Source organism: Chiloscyllium punctatum, chromosome 2, assembly GCF_047496795.1.
Source record: "Chiloscyllium punctatum isolate Juve2018m chromosome 2, sChiPun1.3, whole genome shotgun sequence".
NCBI classification, from domain to species: Eukaryota; Metazoa; Chordata; class Chondrichthyes; order Orectolobiformes; family Hemiscylliidae; genus Chiloscyllium; species Chiloscyllium punctatum.
The window spans coordinates 24,831,591-24,852,894 of record NC_092740.1 but is presented as its reverse complement, the minus strand read 5'-3'; the positions used below and the strand labels follow the sequence as shown (position 1 = coordinate 24,852,894).

The 21,304-nt window shown below is 43.1% G+C and overlaps 1 protein-coding gene across 3 annotated transcripts in view; it reads right to left on the bottom strand.

The window, feature by feature from the left end:
- wdr17 (WD repeat domain 17) overlaps positions 1 to 21,304 on the bottom strand; it is a 166,405-nt gene that overhangs the window by 47,661 nt on the left and 97,440 nt on the right. For all 3 annotated transcript variants that reach the window (XM_072594584.1, XM_072594585.1, XM_072594583.1), the window contains exons 14-19: positions 21,085 to 21,234; positions 17,484 to 17,614; positions 12,033 to 12,158; positions 5,202 to 5,357; positions 2,802 to 2,866; positions 104 to 236 (exon numbers count right to left, since the gene is read on the bottom strand). In XM_072594584.1, coding sequence (XP_072450685.1) covers positions 104 to 236; positions 2,802 to 2,866; positions 5,202 to 5,357; positions 12,033 to 12,158; positions 17,484 to 17,614; positions 21,085 to 21,234 — 761 coding nt within the window. The remainder of the gene's footprint in view (positions 1 to 103; positions 237 to 2,801; positions 2,867 to 5,201; positions 5,358 to 12,032; positions 12,159 to 17,483; positions 17,615 to 21,084; positions 21,235 to 21,304) is intronic.

Genomic DNA, 21,304 nt, shown 5'->3' with positions numbered 1-21,304 from the left:
TGAGGGTCAGAGAATCAGAGCTCTTTGAACCTGGCTTGTCGGCAGAGATGGCAAGATTGATCCTCATGAGTAATATGACCAGCAACTGGCAATCATAGCTTACCTGAGTAACTAAGAGTGCTTCATTCAGCTGGCCTCGAGAGGTGAAGAAGGACACCAGTTTCTTCACATCCCCAGTGGCAATACAGTATGGAATCACTTCATCATTCCCTTCCTGAATCAGCTGGTCAGCTCTCCTGAAAAAAACAGAAACATCCTGAATGCTTCAAAACACTCAATACTTTTCTGCTCTTGGTAACTCTGACGGACTAATCCAATATTGAAGGTGCATGTTGTTTCCTTTGAGGATAAATTTCCTTCTATGTTCTGGTCCTTTCTTGGGAGATGTAGGCAGCACTCAGACTAACTAAAATGTATGGATAACTGTACAACTGAACTCTTTTGTAAATCACCATTTAAATTTGTGTTATCCTCCCCTGACCTGTACCCTTTCCAAATTGGAGATCAAGGACTCCACAGATTGGGAAATCTTAAAGTTTTAGAATGACAGAATCCCTATAGTGCTGATGGAGGCCATTCGGTCCATCAAGTCTGCAGTAACCATTCAAAGAGCATCCCACCCAGACCCAGCTCCCCATCCTACCCTGTAACACTGCATTTCCCCTGGCTAACCCACCCAGCCTGCACATCACTGGCAATTTAGTACGGCCAATCCATCTAACCTACAGATCTTTGAACTCTGTTCCTTTCCATAGAGTCACAGGGAAACAGACCCTTCAGTCCAACCAGTCCATGCCAACTATAATCCCAAACTAAACTAGTCCCACCTGTCTGCTTGTGGTGTGTATCCCTCTAAACCTTTCCTATTCATGTATTTATCAAAGTGTCTTTTGAACACTGTAACTGTGCCCACATTCACCATATCCTCAGGAAGTTCATTCCATATGCGATCCACCGGATGTGTAAAACATTTACCCTTCATGTCTTTTTTAAACCTCTCTCCTCTCACATTAAAAATATGCCCACTAAGTCTTGAAATTCCCCATCCTGGAAAACAAGACAGCCCCATTAACCCTGTCTATACCCCTCATGATTTTCTAAATCTCTATAAGGTCACCCCTCAGTTCAAATATTGTTCTCCAATTCGCTGTTTTGCTACTTCATTCTTTTCTGTTTTGTAAACCAGATGAAGTATTTTAACAATTTGTAGCCTTTTGTTGGAACCATTTTGGACCTGAGAGAATGTAGCTTCAAATATTTCTCATGTTCAATAATATTTTAATTAATCATTTGGGTTTTTTCCTATTTCTGGGATGTTGCTGTGCACAATACAGGAGACCTGTTTACCAACAGAAAAGAAATTGCATCTTCAATATAACTATATTGGAACACCCTAAAAGTATATTATATAGAAATAATGAAAATTTCTTAATTTCTGTATTATAAAAAAATTACAGTAGGATTCTATGTATTTTACTAATTTTGCTTTCATTATTCTCACCCTGCTGGTGTTAATTTAGTGAATGGTCAAACACCTGGAAAGCTTAAAGAGAATACTCAACAGATTGACATATCATGCTAAGGGTCACAGCAAGCAACTATTGATTGTGAATTTTAACAAGGTTCTGTATCAACAGATCAATAATACATTCAGTACAAATGGATTTGGCAATATGTTTGCCCATAAGCAAAACGAATTCCCACATTTGCATTGTACAGTTCAACTTTAAGTCATTTCACAGGAACACGAGAGCTGGAGGCCATTCAGCCCGCAGAGACTGCTCTGCTATTCCCTATGATCATGCCTTTTAAAGTACTGTTTTCCCCATTAAAATCCCCCTATCTCTTTACACCATTGTTTTAGATTAGATTACATTACATTACAGCGTGGAAACAGGCCCTTCGGCCCAACAAGTCCACACTTGTTATTGAGAAATCTGCTAATCCTGACTTTAAACATATTAAATGGCTGAGTCATAAGTCAGACAGCATGGAAACTGACCCTTCGGTCCAACTAGTCTATGCCAAACATAATTCCAAAATAAACTAGCCCCACCTGCACCTGGCCCATACCTCTCCATACTTGTCCCATGTATGTACTTATTTAAATGTCTTTTACATGGAGTGATTGGATCCACATCCACCACTAAGCTTTGAGAGCATTCCAGACTAGAGAATTCCAAAGGTTCGCCACCCACTAAGTAAAAATATTTCTCTCTGCCTCAGTCCTAAGTAGACAAGCAGGTGGCTGGAAGAACACAGCAAGCAAGGCAGCCATCAGGAGGTGGAGAACTCAACATGTAACTCTGCTTCAGGACTAGGGTGTGTGTGTGAGGGGAACTGCAGTTAAATGGGGGAGGGAGGGGGGGAGGAATTAAGGAAAGGGGGCGATGGTGGTGGTGAGGTAGGGATAGGTAGTGGGTGACTTCCTCCCAGGGCCCATGGTTCTAAACTCACCAACCAGGGTAAAATATCACAAGGCATAAGACACTCATGAGGCATGAATGATCAATTTAGTTGTGTTTTACTTGCATATATGCAAATTGATGACATCACTGCTTACAGTTATCTGTTGCCTCACCGCATCAAAAGGAATGAGTCTCCACCATCGGACCAAACAGTGTTTGGCACCATAAATTGCAGCAACTGCTGTTAGCATCAGCAAATAGGATGTCTGCTCTCTGTTTGAATATGGGAGGAATGTTGGCAAAGACACTGAGGGAACAGATGAGCGAGATATTTGGTCGTGTAACAGTGTTTAAAATCATTGTGTATATCACCAAAGATAAGAGATTCCTCACCGTTGCATCAGCTTCTTCCAGTATTTCATTGATACCCCAGGTGCCACTGATAGTGCTTTGTCCCACTGAAACACAAATGAAAGTTAGCTCACCCAGCTGTGCTCTTTATTCCTCAAATGTCTTTTTTATAAATATCACAGCAGCCTTGGCACACTGTCATCTATATCAATTGTGATTATAATGTCAGAGGAAGTCAAGGTAAAGTACTAGGTTGAGGAGTTGCCATGGCAATTCTGCACTGCTGTCTTTCCACCCTTTGGTTCCTGTCCCTACAAAAAAAAACTCACACATGATTTTAAAAAGTCATGCTATTTTTGGCTAATTAAATTCTGCTTCTAAACACGCAAGGAAAAAATTGGTCTTTTTGTACTGAGGAGGAATTGTCTTTTACTGCAAAGAAGGAATCATTTGATGGATCTGAGCAAGGGTCACATGGGGAAAACGACCCAACTGTCGGATGATTTCCCTTCTGTCCCTGTCCCTTTGACCACTAAAGCCCATTTTGTGAACATCTAGCTTGGTAGCTTATGCCAAAGAGATCTCCTTATGACACATCAATACAAACACAAGAGGGACCTTCTGCATGGAAAGCAGTTTGGCAAGCTTTTCTTCATTGATCTACAAGCACACACACAGAGAAACCTGTCATCCTCACATTTGTCTAAAATATCAACCAGTTGATGCTTGAAAGGCACTTGGCAAACACCTCTTTCATGAAGACAATGCTTCCATAATGTAGAATTGTTCACAAATTCAGAAAAGTTGACTGTTTGATAGTCAAACTGCAAAGCTAGGTCAGACTTGCTACATATTTACCTCATAAATCATGCTTTTTTGTAAACACCTTCTTTGGGAAATTAATGCATGTTAATGTCTCTGTTCAGACTAATGTGCTCCCCAAGTGGTCTGCACTGTGACCTCACAGCACCAAGGACAATGGCTTCGATTCCAGCCTTTGGTGACTGACTCTGTGGAGCTTGGATATTCTCCCTGTGTGTGCGTGGGTTTCCTCCAGGTGTTCCGATTTCTTTCCACAGGCCAAAGATGTGCAGATTGGTCATGCTAAATTGCCCCATGGTGTCCAGGTTAGATGGATTAACCATGGGAAATGTGGGGTTATGGGGATGAGGGGGTGGGGGGAAGAGTAGGTCAGAGTAGGATGCCCTTCAGAGGGTCAGTGCAGACTTGATGGGCTGAATGGACTCTTTCTGCACAGTAGGGATTTTACGAAGGGGCTGCCTCATAAACCCTGCACCTATTAAGCAAGGAGAAGACAATCATTATAGAGAGGTGATAAATCAAGGAGCGATCCCAACAGAAGGCTCTGCAACAGCAGCATCAGGAAATGTCGAGGTGTCTTTCCACTGAAACAAAAAGAATATTTTTCTCAAAGATATGTTTGCATCTGTCACGAAAAATGTGTGAAACCTGAAAAGCCACAGATAGGCTCAATTTTGTTCTCACATAGAATTTCTCTCCATCTGAAAATGCCCCAATTCCTTTTCGTTATGTTCCATGTTGTTCAACTGGCTCTCGCCCAGCAACCTGCATTAACTGAACGGGGGGACTATTCTGTCAACCAGTGCTAAGCCAATTAATGTGGCGTTGCCATTTGGTTATGACAGACAGCACTGCCACGATCCTGAATCTACATAGTTTCACTTGCCACCTCAATTAGGCAGCTGATTCGGTCCTCCCAAACTCAGGGCAATTCAAATGCCACTTGTGCAATTAGCTGCTGATGGAGCGGTTGACATACAGCTCAGTTGTTCACTGGAGTTGCCATTAGACCTTCATACCATTCATGGTTAAGACATTCTTGAGTGAATCAGAACCCACTGATGTCAAAAATAGAAAGGTGCTTATCATCGCAGCCATGGAGAACATAAGAAACAGTTGGAGAGGTTTGAAATGCAATCAAATCTCCTAACGTTCAAACAGACGATTGTTTCAATCCCAGTAGAGTGTTCCTACTGCGTTAAACATGACATTGGCATTTAGTTACATTATTTGCAATAATTGCATTGATGTGATGTAATTAGTGTCAATTTGTGCCAAATGATGGATAGTTTGTGATTTGGATCTACTGGGACTGATAATAAATGGTCCACATTAATTATATTCAAACCCAGCTTCCAGAGAAAGAACACATTTATCTTACATCTACCGGATGAATGTAAACTCAAGCACCACAGAAGTGCAGACTGAACAGTTTAAATGGTACAGAGATTCCCGGATCTTTTAACTCTGTACTGCTAGAAAGAGCAAAACAAAAATCAGTTTCGACACTTTTCTATTCTAGCAGGAGATTGACTGAGATTTGAAAATGGAGGTATATATGAGTTCTTAATGACCTGTGCCTCTTCTTGCCTGACTGATTATCGCTATTAAATACTTAACCTCTCCAAGTTCCACCATTAGCTCGCAGTATCTCTGGATCTGACCCAGTCGCAGATGAATCCCAGCGGCCTCCTTCAGTCTCTCCTCCTTGGTTGGTGCACCGATTCCACCTCCAAATTTGGACATCTTCACGGTCGTTAACTCTTGAGCTTTGGACTGTACAAAAACAAATTCACCTTTGAAAAATTGACATGCGTCAGTCAAAGTTCATTCTCAGGTCAAGGCTAAATGTAAGAAGAGGGGTGATTTTACATAAAATTTCATTTAAAATATTTTATTGCTTTTTAATGTACCTCTTAACTGAGTGGGTTCGCTAATGTTGGTTTGTGATGCAAAGTGATACCAACAGTGCGGGTTCAATTTTCTTACCAGCTGAAGTTACCATTGAAGATCTATCTTCTCGATTTTCCCCCTCACTTGAGGTATGGTGACCCCCCAGTTGAACCACCAACCATCTCTCTCCAGTGACAGAGCAGTCATATGGTCTGTTCAGACTATGGTGACCTTCCCTGAGCAGATTCTAAAGAACAGGCTTGTTTTGGACATTCTCCTCTTCATTTCTTGTCCCACCAATGTCACTTTTGACAAACCTCTTTGTGTAGGGAACTGCTGTGATCTGCACTGGAGATTCCCCTGGGCTCCCTCAGGCCCCCTCTGTAGGATGACTTGAGGAGGTTTCAGGCCAAGGAGGAGACTGTATTAGAGGATTCTGCATGAATTTTGGATCGCTTAACTGAAAAGTGACACACTTAAGAAAAGCAAGGGGGAGCAATGAGAAATAGCATGAAGTTTAAAGCAGGGAGAAGGAGAGGACTGCAGATGCTGGAGATCAGAGTCGAAACATGCGGTGCTGGAAAAGCACAGCTAGTCAGGCAGCATCCAAGGAGCAGGAGAATCGACGTATCAAGTATAAGCTCTTTATCAGGAATGATGAAGAGCTTATGTTTGAAACGTTGACTCCCCTGCTCCTCGGATATTGCCTGACCGGCTGTGTTTTTCCAGCGCCATACTTTTTGACCCTGGACTTTAAAGCAGCCCACTGCAGCGGGCACCATGATAGCTGAAGCCACGTAATAGTGAGAGAGGCTCCTAGTCAATAAGCTGGCAGGGGCAAAGAAACCTCCCTTATTTAAGTAGGAGGGCAGGAAAGTGGGATTGCTGGTTACTAGCAGTGAGTGGTAGGATGGGGACTACGCCCATTCATGAGCCAGTTGATACACATTATCCCTGAGCTCAGCGCAATTCAGAGGTAGCTCAGGTGTTGGAATCTCAAGGTTTTCCAGTCCCTCTGAAGGTGGTCAGCAATTCCAATCACATGCTGCTTCTTTACCACATTCACTGCTGAAAGCTTCGCAATCGCAAAGAGAAGGCAAGTGGCAGCAGTGAGCAAAGCCAACAGGGGTAAAGAAATGAACAGAATTTCAATTCCCCAGCTACCACTCTGGATCTGATCTTGTCTCCAGTCATCAGTCAGTTGCACTGCACAAATGCCAGGCAATGATAGTCTGCAACACGAGAAAATCGAACATTCAATTGCATTATCATCTCTCATTGTCGACATCTGGGAGGCTACCATTGACCAGAAACTGAATGTGACCAGTCACATCAATACTGGGAGCACAAGAGCAGAACAGAAGCTGAACATTTTTCAATGAGTAACTCCTGACTCCCCAAAACCTGTCCACAAGGCATCTGTTAGGAGGCTGATGGAATACTTCCCACTTGTTACAAGAGTGTAGCTCCAACTATATTCAGGTAGTCCAACACGATCCATAAAAAAGTAGCCTACTTCCCAGGCATCATTTCCACTGCTTCAAATACAGGGCAACCTCAATTATCTGAACGACACGAGTGAGGAGTATTTTGTTCAGATAATCGAATGTTCAGATAACTGATCTGTTGGCCGTGGGGAGCGGGTGTGAAATTAGGTTGCAGTTCTCCCGGTGGCCAGTGGTGTCGCACGTTCTCCTTCCTACAGGCACGCTGTGGCACCGGATCTGGCCTCTCTCACTCAGTAAGTTTTCTTATTAAAGTTTTTATTTAATATATAGCTATTATTTAACATCAGAGGATCTTGTTTCAAATGGAGTATCATACTTCAAGTGATGCAATGTAAGATGGAACTGGAGATTTTTACACCCTTAGGTCTTATGTTTTGTTGTTGTCACAGTTTACCCAAGCATCGGGACTTTGAGATCTTATTTGGATAATCCGAAATTAGGATAATCGAGGTTTGGATAACTGAGGTTGCTCTGTACACACTTCCTACACCACCAGCACACAGTGGTACCAATGGAGGCAAGGGAACGTCAGCACCTTAATGATGATTAAGAGTAGTGACAGAGAAGGAAAGGACAGAAAGAAAATGGCACAACCCGCCCCACATGTTCAAAGATCTGTGGTTTCAGAATTGGCCCATCCAGTCACACAAAACTCAATGGCAAAAGTTCATGACTCTGAGCAGATATTGTCCTTGAACCAAGAGACATCCACCACTGCCACTGCCACTGCCCAGATGGATAGCAGTGGTTTAGGAAGACATCTCAAAATTACCTTCTCAAGGGCAATTTAAAATGGACAATAGATGCCAGACTTGTCAACAGCCTTGACATCCCAAGAAAAAGCGATAAAATGTGATATTATCAGTATTGAACAACTGGGAAGTTATATCCTAGTTCTCTTGCTAATAAATTTGTTAACTTGAAAATTATTTGTGATATCATAAACCAATACATTTATATGAAAGGTATCATGAAAAGGAATTCAATACGTTAACCTGCTGTTCTGATCCCAAGTGATATTAATAGTGGACAGGTCAAATCTGTCTTGATAAAACATAATTTTGCTTTAGCAATTTGGCTACCGTGGTCAGACACTGGACATATTCATAGAACATCGAACATTACAAAGCAGTACAGGCCCTTTGGCCCCCAATTTTGCACCGATCTGTGGAACCAATCTGAAGCCTATCTATCCTACACTATTCCATTTTCATTCATATGTTTATACAATGACCATTTAAATGCCCTTAAAGTTGGCGAGTCTACTACTGACGTAGGCAGTGCATTCCATGTGCCTACTACTCTCTGAGTAAAGAAACAACCTCTGACATTTGTCCTATATCTATCACCCCTCAATTTAAAGCTATGTCCCCTTGTGCTAGCCATCACCATCTGAGGAAAAAGGCTTTCACTGTCCACCCTATCTAACCCTTTGATTATCTTATATGTCTCAATTAAATCACCTCTCAACCTTCTTCTCTCTAACGAAAACAGTCTCAAGTCCCTCAGCGTTTCCTCGTAAGACCTTCCCTCCATACCAGGCAGTATCCGAGTAAATCTCCTCTGCACCCTTTCCAAAGCTTCCACATCCTTCCTTTAATGCAATAACCAGAACGATATGCAATACTTCAAGTGCGGCCGCATCAGAGTTTTTTTATAGCTGCAGCACGACCTCGTGGCTCCAAAACCCAATCCCTCTACCAAGAAAAGCTAATACACCATATGCCTTCTTAACAACTCTATCACCTGGGTGACAGCTTTCAGGGATCTATGTACATGGACACCGAGATCTCTCTGCTCATCTACACTATTAAGAATCTTACCATTAGCCCAGTACGCTTTATTCCTGTTGTTCCTTCCAAAGTAAATCACCTCACACTTTTCATTAAAGTCCATTTGCAACTTCTCAGCCCAGCTCTGCAGTTTATCTATGTCCGTTTGTAACCTGCAACATCCTTCAGCACTATCCACAACTCCACCAACCTTACTATCACCTGCAAATATACTAACCCAGCCTCATCTCGATCATTTATAAAAATGACAAACAGCAATGGCTGTTTATAACAATGACAAACAGATCCTTGCGGTACACCACTAGTAAGTGAATTCCAGGATGATCATTTCCCATCAACCACCACCCTCTGTCTTCTTTCAGCTAGCCAATTTCTGATCCAAATCACTAAATCAACTTCATTTATTGTGCAATAGTCTACCGTGGGGAACCTTATTGAACCTTACTGAAATCCATATACACCACATCAACCACTTTACCCTCATTCACCTGTTTGGTCACCATCTCAAAGAACTCAGTAAGGTTTGGGGCATGACCTGCTCTTCACAAAACCATGTTAACTATCCCTAATCAACTTTTTCCTCTCTCGATGATTATAAATCTTATCTCTTACAACCTTTTTCAACACTTTACCCACAACCGAAGTAAGGCTCACTGCTTTATAATTACCAGTGTTTAGATTAGATTAGAGTACTTACAGTGTGGAAACAGGCCCTTCAGCCCAACAAGTCCACACTGAACCGCCGAAGCGCACCCACCCAGACCCATTCCCCTACACCTAACACTACGGGCAATTCAGCGTGGCCAATTCACCTAACCGGCACGTTTTTTGGACTGTGGGAGTAAACCGGAGCACCCGGAGGAAACCCACACAGAGATGGGGAGAATGTGCAAACTCCACACAGTCAGTCACCTGAGGCGGAAATTGAACCTGGGTCTCTGGCGCTGTGAGGCAGCAGTGCTAACCACTGTGCCACCGTGCTGCCAATGGTCAGAAATTGTTCTCTCTTTTCACTTCTTGAACAAGGGGACAACATTTGCTATCCTCCAGTCTTCTGGCACTATTCCTGTAGACAATGTTGACATAATGATCAAGGCCAAAGGCTTTGCAATCTCCTCCCTGGCTTCTCAGAAAGGAGAATCCCAGGATAAATCCCTTCAGAGAAGGGGACTTATCTATTTTCGCACTTTCCAGAATTGCTGACACCTCCTCATGGGGAACCTCAATCCCGCCTAGTTTAGTAGCCTGTATCTCAGTATTCTCCTCAACAACATTGACTTTTTCCAGTGTGAATACTGACGAAAAATATTAATCTAGCACTTCTCCTATCTCCTCGGACTCCACGCACAACTTCACACTATTGTCCTTGATTGACCCTAATCTTTCTGAAGTCATTCTTTTATTCCTAATACCAATAGAAAGCTTTAGGGTTTTCCTTGATTCTATCTGCCAACAAGTTCTCATGTCCCCTCCTGGTTCTTCTTCGATCTCTCTTTAGATCTTTCCTGGCTAACCTGTAACTCTCAAGTGCCCTAACTGAGCCTTCATGTCTCATGCTAACATAAGCTTCTTCTTCCTCTTAACAAGAGATTCAACTTTGTTAGTAAACCACAGCTCCTTCACTCGACAACTTCCTCCCTGCCTGACAGGTATGTACTAATCAAGGAAACGCAGTAACTGTGCCTTGAATAAGCTCCACATTTCAATTGTGTCAATGCCCTGCAGTTTCCTCTCCCATCCTGTGCATCCTAAACCTTGCCTAATCACATAATAATTGCCTTTCCCCCAGCAATAACTCTTGTCCTCCAGTATATACCCATCCCTTTCCATCACTAAAGTAAACATAACTGAATTGTAGTCACTATCACCAAAGTGCTCACCTACCTCCAATCTAACACCTGGCCAGGTTCATTGCCCAGTACCAAATCCAATGTGGCCTTGTTCTTGTTGGCCTGTCTACATACGTTGTCAGGAAACCATCCTGCAAACATAGGACATAAAGTACTTGAACTATAGTATTTCCAGTCAATATTTGGAAAGTTAAAGGCCCCATAACAACTACCCTGTTACTCTTGCTCCTTTTCAGAATTATCTTTGCTATCCTCCCTCTACATCTCTGGAACTATTCAGAGGCTGAGAGAAAACTCCCAAGAGGGTGACCTCTCGTTTTCTGTTTCTAACCTCAGCCCATACTACCTCAGTAAATGCGTCCTCAAACATCCTTTCTGCCTCCGTAATATTGTCCTTGACTAACAGTGTCACACCTCCCCCTCTTTTACCATCTTCTCTGTTCTCACTGAAACACTGAAATCCTGGAACTTGCAACAACCAATCCTGTCCCTGCTCTATCCATGTCTCTGAAGTGGCCACAACATCGAAGTCCCAGGTATTAACAAATGTTGCAAATTCACCCACCTTATTCTGGAGATTATAAGAGATTACAAATGTAATTTTAAGGAAAGAACAACAAAGTTTATTACACACAAATAAACAAAAAGTTTGGAAAGGTTGTGTAGACAGTTAAAAGAAATCTTCAACCCTTTTTAATTCCCAGTCAAATCCTTTACACACACATGCAAATCCACTAAAGTATCAATGCTATCTACACACTTTAATTTCTTACTGTGTGGATAAGGATGCAAATTTTGAGCAACTTTCTGTACATTCAGCAGATATAACTCTCTCTGTCTCTCCCCAAGACAGACAGGCAAACTCACTTACCTTTGTCTGATTTTGATGAATGTTGAGGCCATTGAACAGTACTTCGGCCAATATGGATCCTGTCTCCTGAACGGAACCTGCTCATGACCCCTCTACCTGTCTCTCTCTGGGTCACCACACTTAAATTATCCAACACTTCAGCAATTATCTCATCAAATAGATTATCTAGTCATCAACATAATTCACATGGTTGATTATAAATGCCATTTTGACTCACAGTTGGAAAACAATTTCTGACTCTTAAAGAAAAACAAGTCTTCTCGATAAAGCTGATAATCAAAACCCATTTACCATTACTTAAAAGTCCAACTGCCCAAATAGTATACTGTAAACCTTCATCCAACTGCTCATTATTAAGCAGGTAGTATAAAATCAGGCCATATACGATATGTCTGACTGTGTTGATATTTGAATCACAGTTCAATATACTTTCACCATTCAATCACTTTGAGATAGTCTCACCACGGAACATATTTTACCAATCTGAGATACGAGACTTCATTTGAGACTTGTATGATAAAACCTCCATTACTTACAGTTTTGAACCTGACCAGATGTTTAATGTGCATTATTCCTTTGCAGTAGTTCTGTGGGAGTAGACTGTCATCTTGGTCTTTTAAAACAGCCACCAAGTCCCAGAGATTTTTACTGCCTCCTGGGGGCTAGGAAGAACACAGATAAGCATTTAGAAAGAGAGAAAAATGAGGAACATTTTGCCATGCAGCCTATTCTACCATTTAATGAGATCATGGCTAATCTGTGACCTGACTTCATATTACCAATTTTGGTCCATATTGATTAATAGCCCTGGTTGTCAAAAGACTGTTAATCACATATTTAAAACTAACAAGTTATCGAGCATTAATTACCATCTTTGGAACGAGTTCCATATAGTTACTATCCTTGGTGTCCAGATTTGCATTCCGATCCTACTTCTGAACATCCAGCTCTAACTTTTAAATTATTCCTACGATACCCAGATTTTCCAACCTCTGTTTGCCCTACCTGTTCTGCACATATTTTGAACTGTTTTAAGAAATTAACAGTGCAACAACTTCGAAGCAGCACTGTAAGAAAAAAAAAACGAATTTCTTTAAAGAATCTGAGGAATCAGTACTGTTTACAAATGATTAAAAAATCTTTTTTATTGCATAATATTTTGCATAAGTTGTAAAGACCAACTATATTTTCTTGATTAATGAGACAAATATAATGCGACATAGCAGCCCTTGACATGGAAGCAGTTCCAACATGATACATTTTAAGATTCAAAGGTTGCGTGGTCAGCGATAAATCAGACCTGCAGACAAAGGGCAAGTGTAAAGGAACGAAAAACAAGGACTATTTCTCGACTTTGCAACAATGAAACTATTCTGTACAATTTTCTCCGAGGGTCTTTTTTCCTCAACGGACTGTCTTTGAGCAGAGTCTTTGAACATCGTTAGGCCATGGGAGATAGATTTTCAATAAGTATTTTGGGAGGAGCCAGAAATGTAGAGTTAGCAGATCAGCCTGATCTTATTAAATCAGGCCCATACAGCTGAGTGGCCTACATCTGCCCCTAACTTATATGCTGGCCATACTGCTAATAGAATAGAAACCCAAAGACAATATTAGAGCAGATGGAATTCAACACTTGTTCAGGCCATACAATGTGTAAGATATGACTTTATGGTATCGACAATGTAAATTGAAATATACCTTTTCATTTCAAGTCTCATTTGTTTATTAATTGATGTTTAATTTACTTTGGGTCTGATCTGTGTTAAATTAAAGTATTCCAAAAAGTGAAATATTGCTGGCTATCTCTTCATGTGGGTGTTGTTTGGTAAATTTGTTTTGTGGTTTCCCAACAAGATCAAAAGCACTTAGCCCTGGTTTGTAATCGCTCCTTTTGCAATCAAGTTCAGCTATTATTAATTGAGCAAGGCCATTGGATGGAATCTTATAGGACTCTGAACAACATGGGCTGTTGTAATATCTTGTGGCAGAATCAGGGGACATGTCCAGTGAGGCCCATCTCAGCCACAAGAATGTCCCACTCAATCTTTTCTACTTTTCACAAATGATGTGGCAAGTTGTTAATTGATGGTTATTGTTGTCCGTTAAATGCCTTGTTAACAATCCAACTCACCTCTTTAATATTCAGCATCTTGCCGAAACAAACTCTCCAAACAAGCTCAATGTTGGGAAACAAGGACCTGCCAGATACAGTTCCTCACTCGCTCCGGACAATCTCCATGTTGGAAACTGGACACTGACATCTCAGGCCACACTGCATAGGTACTGGCAACACAGACCTCAGATCTACAGATACCGAATCTTACATGGTGTCAGCCTCTAACAGCTCTCATCTCGGAATCACTTCCAGGACACTTCTGCATTTCAATGCTCCACTGGTGACTGTCAATAATGATGCTGCAGCAAGGACACTGGGGTTGTTCAGGAACACACTCCCAGCTCATGGTCTGGACTAGGCTACATCTCCACGCTCCTCATTTGCTCTCTTAGTGTTCACAGACTCTCAGCTGACCTGGATGCTCACAGAATCGTTACCTTGCAAGGTCTTTTGGCGTTTTGGCTCCTCAGCCAGAGATACCAGGCTCATATTGCTGCAGTCTTCCGTCACGTGGAGGGGGATAGACTTTGCTCAGGCACTCTAAGTCAAAGGTAGCTTCCAATACCAGTCCAGGCTCTGCTCAGGGCAATTAGAGGCAGGCTTCACTCTGCATGGAAGGTGAGGAGCTGAGTCATGGGGAGCATGCCACCCATCCTGAGTACTTCTGCCCTGCTCTCCAGCATCTGCAGACCTCACTGTCTCCTGTTTTCCTCATGCTATGAGAGTCAATTATGCTGCATTATGGAAGATAAAGAGGGTGGTACAGCTACTGACACTGCTGGTGCAGGTGGTGAGGTGTTCCAAGTGAGTGAGTAGGTAGCGTAGACAGCATGCTGGATGAGTGGTGCCATGGGTTGGGGTAGATGAAGGGGTCAAATGGGAACGATGTTGCAGGCATAGTGAGAGTGGTAGAACATGAGTCTTGGTGTGAGTTGGGTGCAGCAGCAGAGTTAGAGTGAGTGTGAGGTATTGGAGACAGGATGATGGTGCTTAAGCTGGAGTAGTGGAGAAGGCTATGTGTTCTTCTAGGCGGCTGAGACTGCTCTAAACTGAGTAGCAACCTCAGAGCAGTCTGACATGGTCTGGAGTTGTGGCCTTCACTGCTGGTCATGTGGGAGGAGGAAGTCCCAAATTGGCACCACCCTGTGGAGCAGAACGTCAAATTCCTGCCCGCACAAAGGGACATGAATTTCACCTGTCTACCATGTCCACAGCAAATGTCAAGAACACTCCAGACTAATGATGTTTACCTGGGTGACCATGTGTTCTTAAAGATGACACAGGTGCAAGGAATGCTGGTTAATGTTGAGATAGCCACTGAGTCACCATTCATTCCGGGAATGGCATGCAGTAAGATGAGATGTGAGAGACGCTACAGAGGCATGGTAGACAGTTACTGAGGTGAGTCTGGTAAGGAACAGTGAGAGAACCTGCTAGAGCTTGGTGTGCCCAACCCTCCAAAAAACTCTACGTGCCTCAGACGTAGCCAAAAAAATGCAAGATTTTAAAAATATAAGTAACCTTCATCTTGTGCAATAACTGTGGAACAGACTCGATGGGCTGAATGGCCAGCTTCTGCTCCCACATCTTTTGGACCTGTCACTCATTATTTACGGATCAAAGTGTGGAAACTTGAAATGAAAACAGAGGCTGTTTTGCAATCGAGGATAACTGTCAAGGAGACCACTAAATGGACTTCAAAGCAATGAAACACAAGTAACAGGACTATAATTTTACATCCCTTAACCTTTCTTGTCTCAAATGCAAGCTGATACTGGGAGAAAAACTGACGACAGAATTGAAACATGTTTGGAAATGTTCTAAATGCCAACACAAAAATGACGTTGTGGGACACGTTCACAGTATGAAAAGTATTTATCTGTCCCACATCCTCCAGCTGTAATAACCTGTGACTGTGTAACTTCGAGGGCAGGTGAAGCCGAAATGTGGACAAAGCTTGGGCTTCATTTTGCCAAAAACAGCCATGCCAGCATTAAGATATGGTGCTCTCGGTGTAACCCGTGGACAGTACAGTTGACTCTGCCATAATGTGTGTTTCGCCAAAGTGAATTTGCTTGAACGCGATTGAAGAATTTAGACTGTTATTCAGAGAACACGAACCTTCCTTACCTGTATTGGCTATACCGCGCGTCTGGCCCCATTGATTTTATTGGCATGGCTATTGCACAAGATCGTAGGAGAACGGAACTATTGTATTATGTCGGAACTGACAGTATATAGCCACTGGGGGAAGTCAGTTAAGTAGGCAATACCTAATATCCAGCTGCATCATGGCAGAGGGGAATGAGGTGAAATGGTGCGATCTGGCATCATCTCAGGAACAGCTGCCCAGTGATTCCTTACAAGCAGCCAGTTTGTGTGAAATTCAGTACAGCTGTCACTGGTATAGAAGGGTCCCCCAAACTCCCTGGAGAGCTTGCCACTGCCATGCAGGCCTCCCAGGTTGATCGGCAGCAGCAACTTCTGTGAGTGTCGGCTTGTCGCTCGATACGCAAGGAGCCCCCCTCATGGCTCCAGAGAAGGTTGATGGCCATCCACTCTTTCATATCACACCAGACCCTCCACCCAGCAGGTGGCACTGTTCTGTCACAGCATCCGGGGATATCTGGAGATTGCTGTGGAACTACCCATTGCTCCTCTAGAGGAAATAGCAGTGAGGACCCTTGACCAACTCAGCCTTCCTCCACATCCTGACTGGAACTTTCAGCTGTCACCTCTTCGTCTGGAGGCTGTTCGGCCACTGCTGGAGGTTCCAGTTGATTCTGAGCTCCCTGGTGCATTTGCTTCTCCTCCATTTCTCCGTGAGGAGACTGCACAGTGAGGAGAAACCCCACTGTGGATGTATCTACCGGGGAGACATAGAACATAGAACATAGAAAAATACAGCGCAGTACAGGTCCTTTGGCCCTCGATGTTGCGCCGATCCAAGCCCACCTAACCTACACTAGCCCACTATCCTCCGTATGCCTATCCAATGCCCGTTTAAATACCCATAAAGAGGGAGAGTCCACCACTGCTACTGGCAGGGTATTCCATGAACTCACCACTCGCTGAGTAAAGAATCTACCCCTAACATCTGTCCTATACCTACCACCCCTTAATTTAAAGCTATGCCCCCTCGTAATAGCTGAGACGGTGGGGGGGGATGTCAAAAACATTTAGTCGCGGGAGCAATTAGCATTCGATCACTCACAAACAACAGTTTTACACAGTCCTCAGTACAGTGAGACAACAAGAATCTGGATTTATATCGGACTTTTAATACCTTAAAGCAGCCCGTGTTGCTTCGCAGGAGCTTTAAACACACCATGCTGATTAAGGAGGACCTCAAGGGGGAAATCCCGAGGTTAGGGACCAGGCAACTGGAGATATATCCACCAAATGTAGAGCAATTAGAACATAGAACAATACAGCGCAGTAGGGACTCTTTGGCTCTAGATGTTGCGCTGCCCTGTGAAACCAATCTGAAGCCCATCTAACCTGCACTATTCCATGATCATTCATATGTTTATTCAATGACTATTTAAATGCTCTTAAAGTTGATGAGTCTACTACTGTTGCAGGCAGGGCATTCCATTCCCTAACTACTCTCTGAGTAAACAAGGAAACAGGAAGTAATAAGCAGGAAGTTGCTGGAATTGGAGGAGTGCAAATATCTTGAATAGTTGTGACTTAGAGGCCATTACAAAATAGGAAAAGGCAAGATCATGAAGTGATTTGGAATCAAGGATCAGAATTTTGAAGATGCTAATCAGGATTCAATGAATTGCAGATCATGTCAAACTGCTGAACTTGACATTATTTCTGCAACGTAATGAGATCTAATGATCACAATAGAAGGACTTACTGACAAACATTCCGAGAACCATCTCAGCTTCTTAATCCGCACATTACTCGTGAGTTTATCCAGCTCTTGCTTGATATCCCGGGACACTTTCCCACAAAGCAAAGGGGGAGCACCTGGGGACATTGCACGATCTGAAACACATTGAAGGAATTCTGGTGTGAACTGACTCAGCAAATTCTCTCCTCGTCTCCTGCCATTCTCATACAGGCACCAATGCTAGTGATCAGTTCAAGGGTGACATTAACACGTGGGATGGGTTTTCAATGCTGTTTGAAGAAATAGTTTATTGTGAAGGTGAGGAAGATGGGGCCAGTTCTTCTCAAGCTAGTGAGCTGTGATATACCCCACTAGTTCATGTACACCCATTGGGTTCCCATTCTCCACCCTGTTCTTGGAGAAAGTGAGGACTGCAGATGCTGGAGATCAGAGCTGAAAATGTGTTGCTGGAAATGCACAGCAGGTCAGGCAGCATCCAAGGAACAGGAGAATCAACGTTTCGGGCATGAGCCCTTCTTCAGGAAGAAGGGCTCATTCCTGAAGAAGGGCTCATACCCGAAACATCGATTCTCCTGCTCCTTGGATGCTGCCTGACCTGCTGCGCTTTTCCAGCAACACATTTTCAGCTCCACCCTGTTCTTGTCAGGCCATCTTTGTGATATGGCCCCTCCATATAAGGGAGTGTGGCTTGATGACTGTCATGGCTCTGGAAAGGGGAGGGGAGATTTAGCAGAGGCATCGATGTGCCAACTCCATTGAGTTGGAGGCTCGAAGGCTGAATGGCCCACTTTCTAAGGCCTATGCACAAGGTGAGGTGTTGCTTTGAAAATGGAAAAATACCACTATTGCCATGAAATGGCCATAAAGTGGCATCTTTATTCTCTTAATTGATGGGCAACCTCCATGGCGTAAAACAGACTGCCTTTGGGAAAGTGCCCCAGGCACATGAACATGTCAGGGAGCAGTCCGGCCACTGCTCTCCCCACGGTCCATCCCCACCTTGAAAGGGCTGGGAAATTTCAGCCAATGACTCTATTCCTATCTCTCCAGGTGCTGTTGGGCCACTCCATATTTGCACCACTTCTGTTTTCATTCATTTCCAGGATGTGGGTGTTGCTGGCCTGTCCACCATTTATTGTCCATCCCTAATTACCCAGAGGGTACTTTAAGAGTCAATCACATTGTTGTACATCTGGAGTCACATGTAGACCAGACCAGGCAAGGATGGCAGCTTCCATCCTTAAAGAACATTAGTGAACCAGATGGACTTTTCCTGACAATCGACAATGGGTTCATCGGTGGCAGGATCTGAACTCAGGTCCACCTGGGTCTTTGGATTAATACTTATCAATAGTATCATGAGGCCATTGCCTCCCCTTAAAATTTATTATCATGATTATTTCTGTTCACTAATTTATTCATGAATGTTCATTATGATTTTCAGTAGTTGAAGCATTTTTGTTTTCTTACAGAGGTTAGGGGTTGATGTTCTATGCTTCTGTGTTCACCAGTTCGAGAGCATTCGTGATGGGAGTGAAATCAGGTGTTGGGGGGGGGGGGGGGGGCGGGGGCGGGGAGATGGGGTAAACATGGAAAGCCATTGTCAACATCTTTCAGAAGAGGTCATAGAGTCAAAGAGCACAGAAACAGATCCTTCATTCCCACCAGTCCATGCCGACCATGTTCCTGAACGAAACTAGTCCCGCCTGACTGCACTTGGCTCATTTCCCTCCGAACATGTCTTATTCATGTATTTATCCAAATGTCTTTTAAATGTTGCAACTGCACCCACATCCACCACTTCCTCTGGAAGTCCATTCCATAAACCATGCACATTCTGAGTAAAAATGTTGCCCCTCATGTCTGTTTTAAATCTTTCTCCTCTCACTTTAAAAAACATGCCCCTTGTCTTGAAATCCCCCACCCTAGAGAAAAGACCTTTGCCATTCACCTTATCTAAACCCTTCATGACGTTCTAAACCTCTACAAGATTACCCCTCAAGCACCTATGCTGCAGTGAAATGGTCCCAGCCCATTCAGTCTCTCCTTATAACTCAATCCCGCCATTCCTGGCAACAAGGTATGAAGATCCAGTATTTTTCAAATTCAGATTGAAGGATAAAAGATTCTGACAGGGCAGCTGTTGAGAATATGTTTCCAATTGTTAGGGATAGAACATGGGGTCAGAGTCTCAGAACAAAACATTGGCTAATTAGGACTGGGATGAGGAAAGATTCTTTGCATGTAAGGGTTGAGATTCTTTACATTTCTTTATCCCAAACGGCACTGGTTTGCTCCGGAGTTATATATTTTTTTCAATATAGATATCAAAAGATGCCTCCGGAAAAAAAATTAAGAGGTAAGGGGAATAATGTGGGAAGGCATGACTGAGGTAAAGACCTCAGACAAAGCAGGCTTGAAGGGCCAAACGGTCTACTCTCTTTCCTACTTCTTATGCTCTTAGGAACAGCATTCAAATCAGTCATCATTATCTTGACTGAACAAATGAATCCCAAATAGAATTCCATTCAGAATCCCTATTCAATTTTTATTGAATTCCAATGTGCTAGTTGGGAGATGCATTGAACAAATCTGCATTGTCTGAACCAGAGATTATAGCCAAAGGATCTGAATGTACTTAGACCATAGGATATAGGAGCAGAATTAGGGCATTTGTAGAGTCGCAGACTCATACAACACAGAAACATGGCCTTCAGGTGAATCTGCTTCTTCTGACCAGGTTTCCCAAACTGAACTAGTCCTGTTTGCCTATGCTTGGCCCATATTTCTCTCAGTCTTTTCAATCACTGTACCTGTCAATTGTCCTTTACAACATTGTAATTGCACCCACCTCTAACAACTCCTCTGGCAATTCGTTCCATGTGTGCACCACTCTCTGAGTGAAACTGTTGTGCCTCAGGTCCCTTTTAAATCTTGCTCCTCCCACCTTAAATCTATGTCCTCTGGTTTTGGACGAGTAAAAATCTTGGCAATTCACTTAATCGAGGCCCCTCATGATTTTATAAACCTTTATAAGGTCGCCCCTCAGCCTCCAATGCTACAGGGAGAAAAGTCCCATTCTATCCACCTTCTCCTTATAATTCAACCCCTCCATTCTCATTAACATCCTGATAAATCTTTTGAGTCTGTCTCTCATGTCTGATATTTCTGCTCCATTCTCGTGCCCTCTCCTCATAACCCTTGATTCCCTTCCTAATCAAGTACCTATCCGTCTCTGTTTTAATTACACTCAATGACTTGGCCTCCACAGTCTGCTGCACCAATGTATTCCATAAGTTAACCACCCTCTGGCTGAAAAAAATCCTCTCAATCTCAGTTATAAAGGGTTGTCCCTTTCCTCTGAAGGTGTGCCCGGGGTTGACCAATCATGGAAACGTCTTCTTCCAATCCCCATTCCGACCAGGCCTCTAAATAATTTGTAAATTCCAATCAGATCCCATCCCCCACCCTTCTAAACTCCTTCAAGTGCACAGCTAAAGTTTGGTTTCTCATGAAAGCAGCTCAAGGAGAACGTACTCGAGTTTTTCTTCGAACCTGGAAGGGTGCTGGGGTAAATCAGAATATGATCAAGTGGCACACCTACCTGTATTCCCAATTATTTCCTCCCACTGTTGTTCAGCCAGAATGTTTATTTGGAGAGGAGAAATCAGAGGTGTTAATGACCAAAGCCTCACAGTGGAGTCTCTTGAACATGATGCCATGGTGAACGGCCTGTTGGGGTGACAGGTCAAACCTGGGGTGATGGAATTAAGTTCCTGTTACTTACTGCAAAAGTTCAAAAAGGCAAGGTTAGAACATTACAT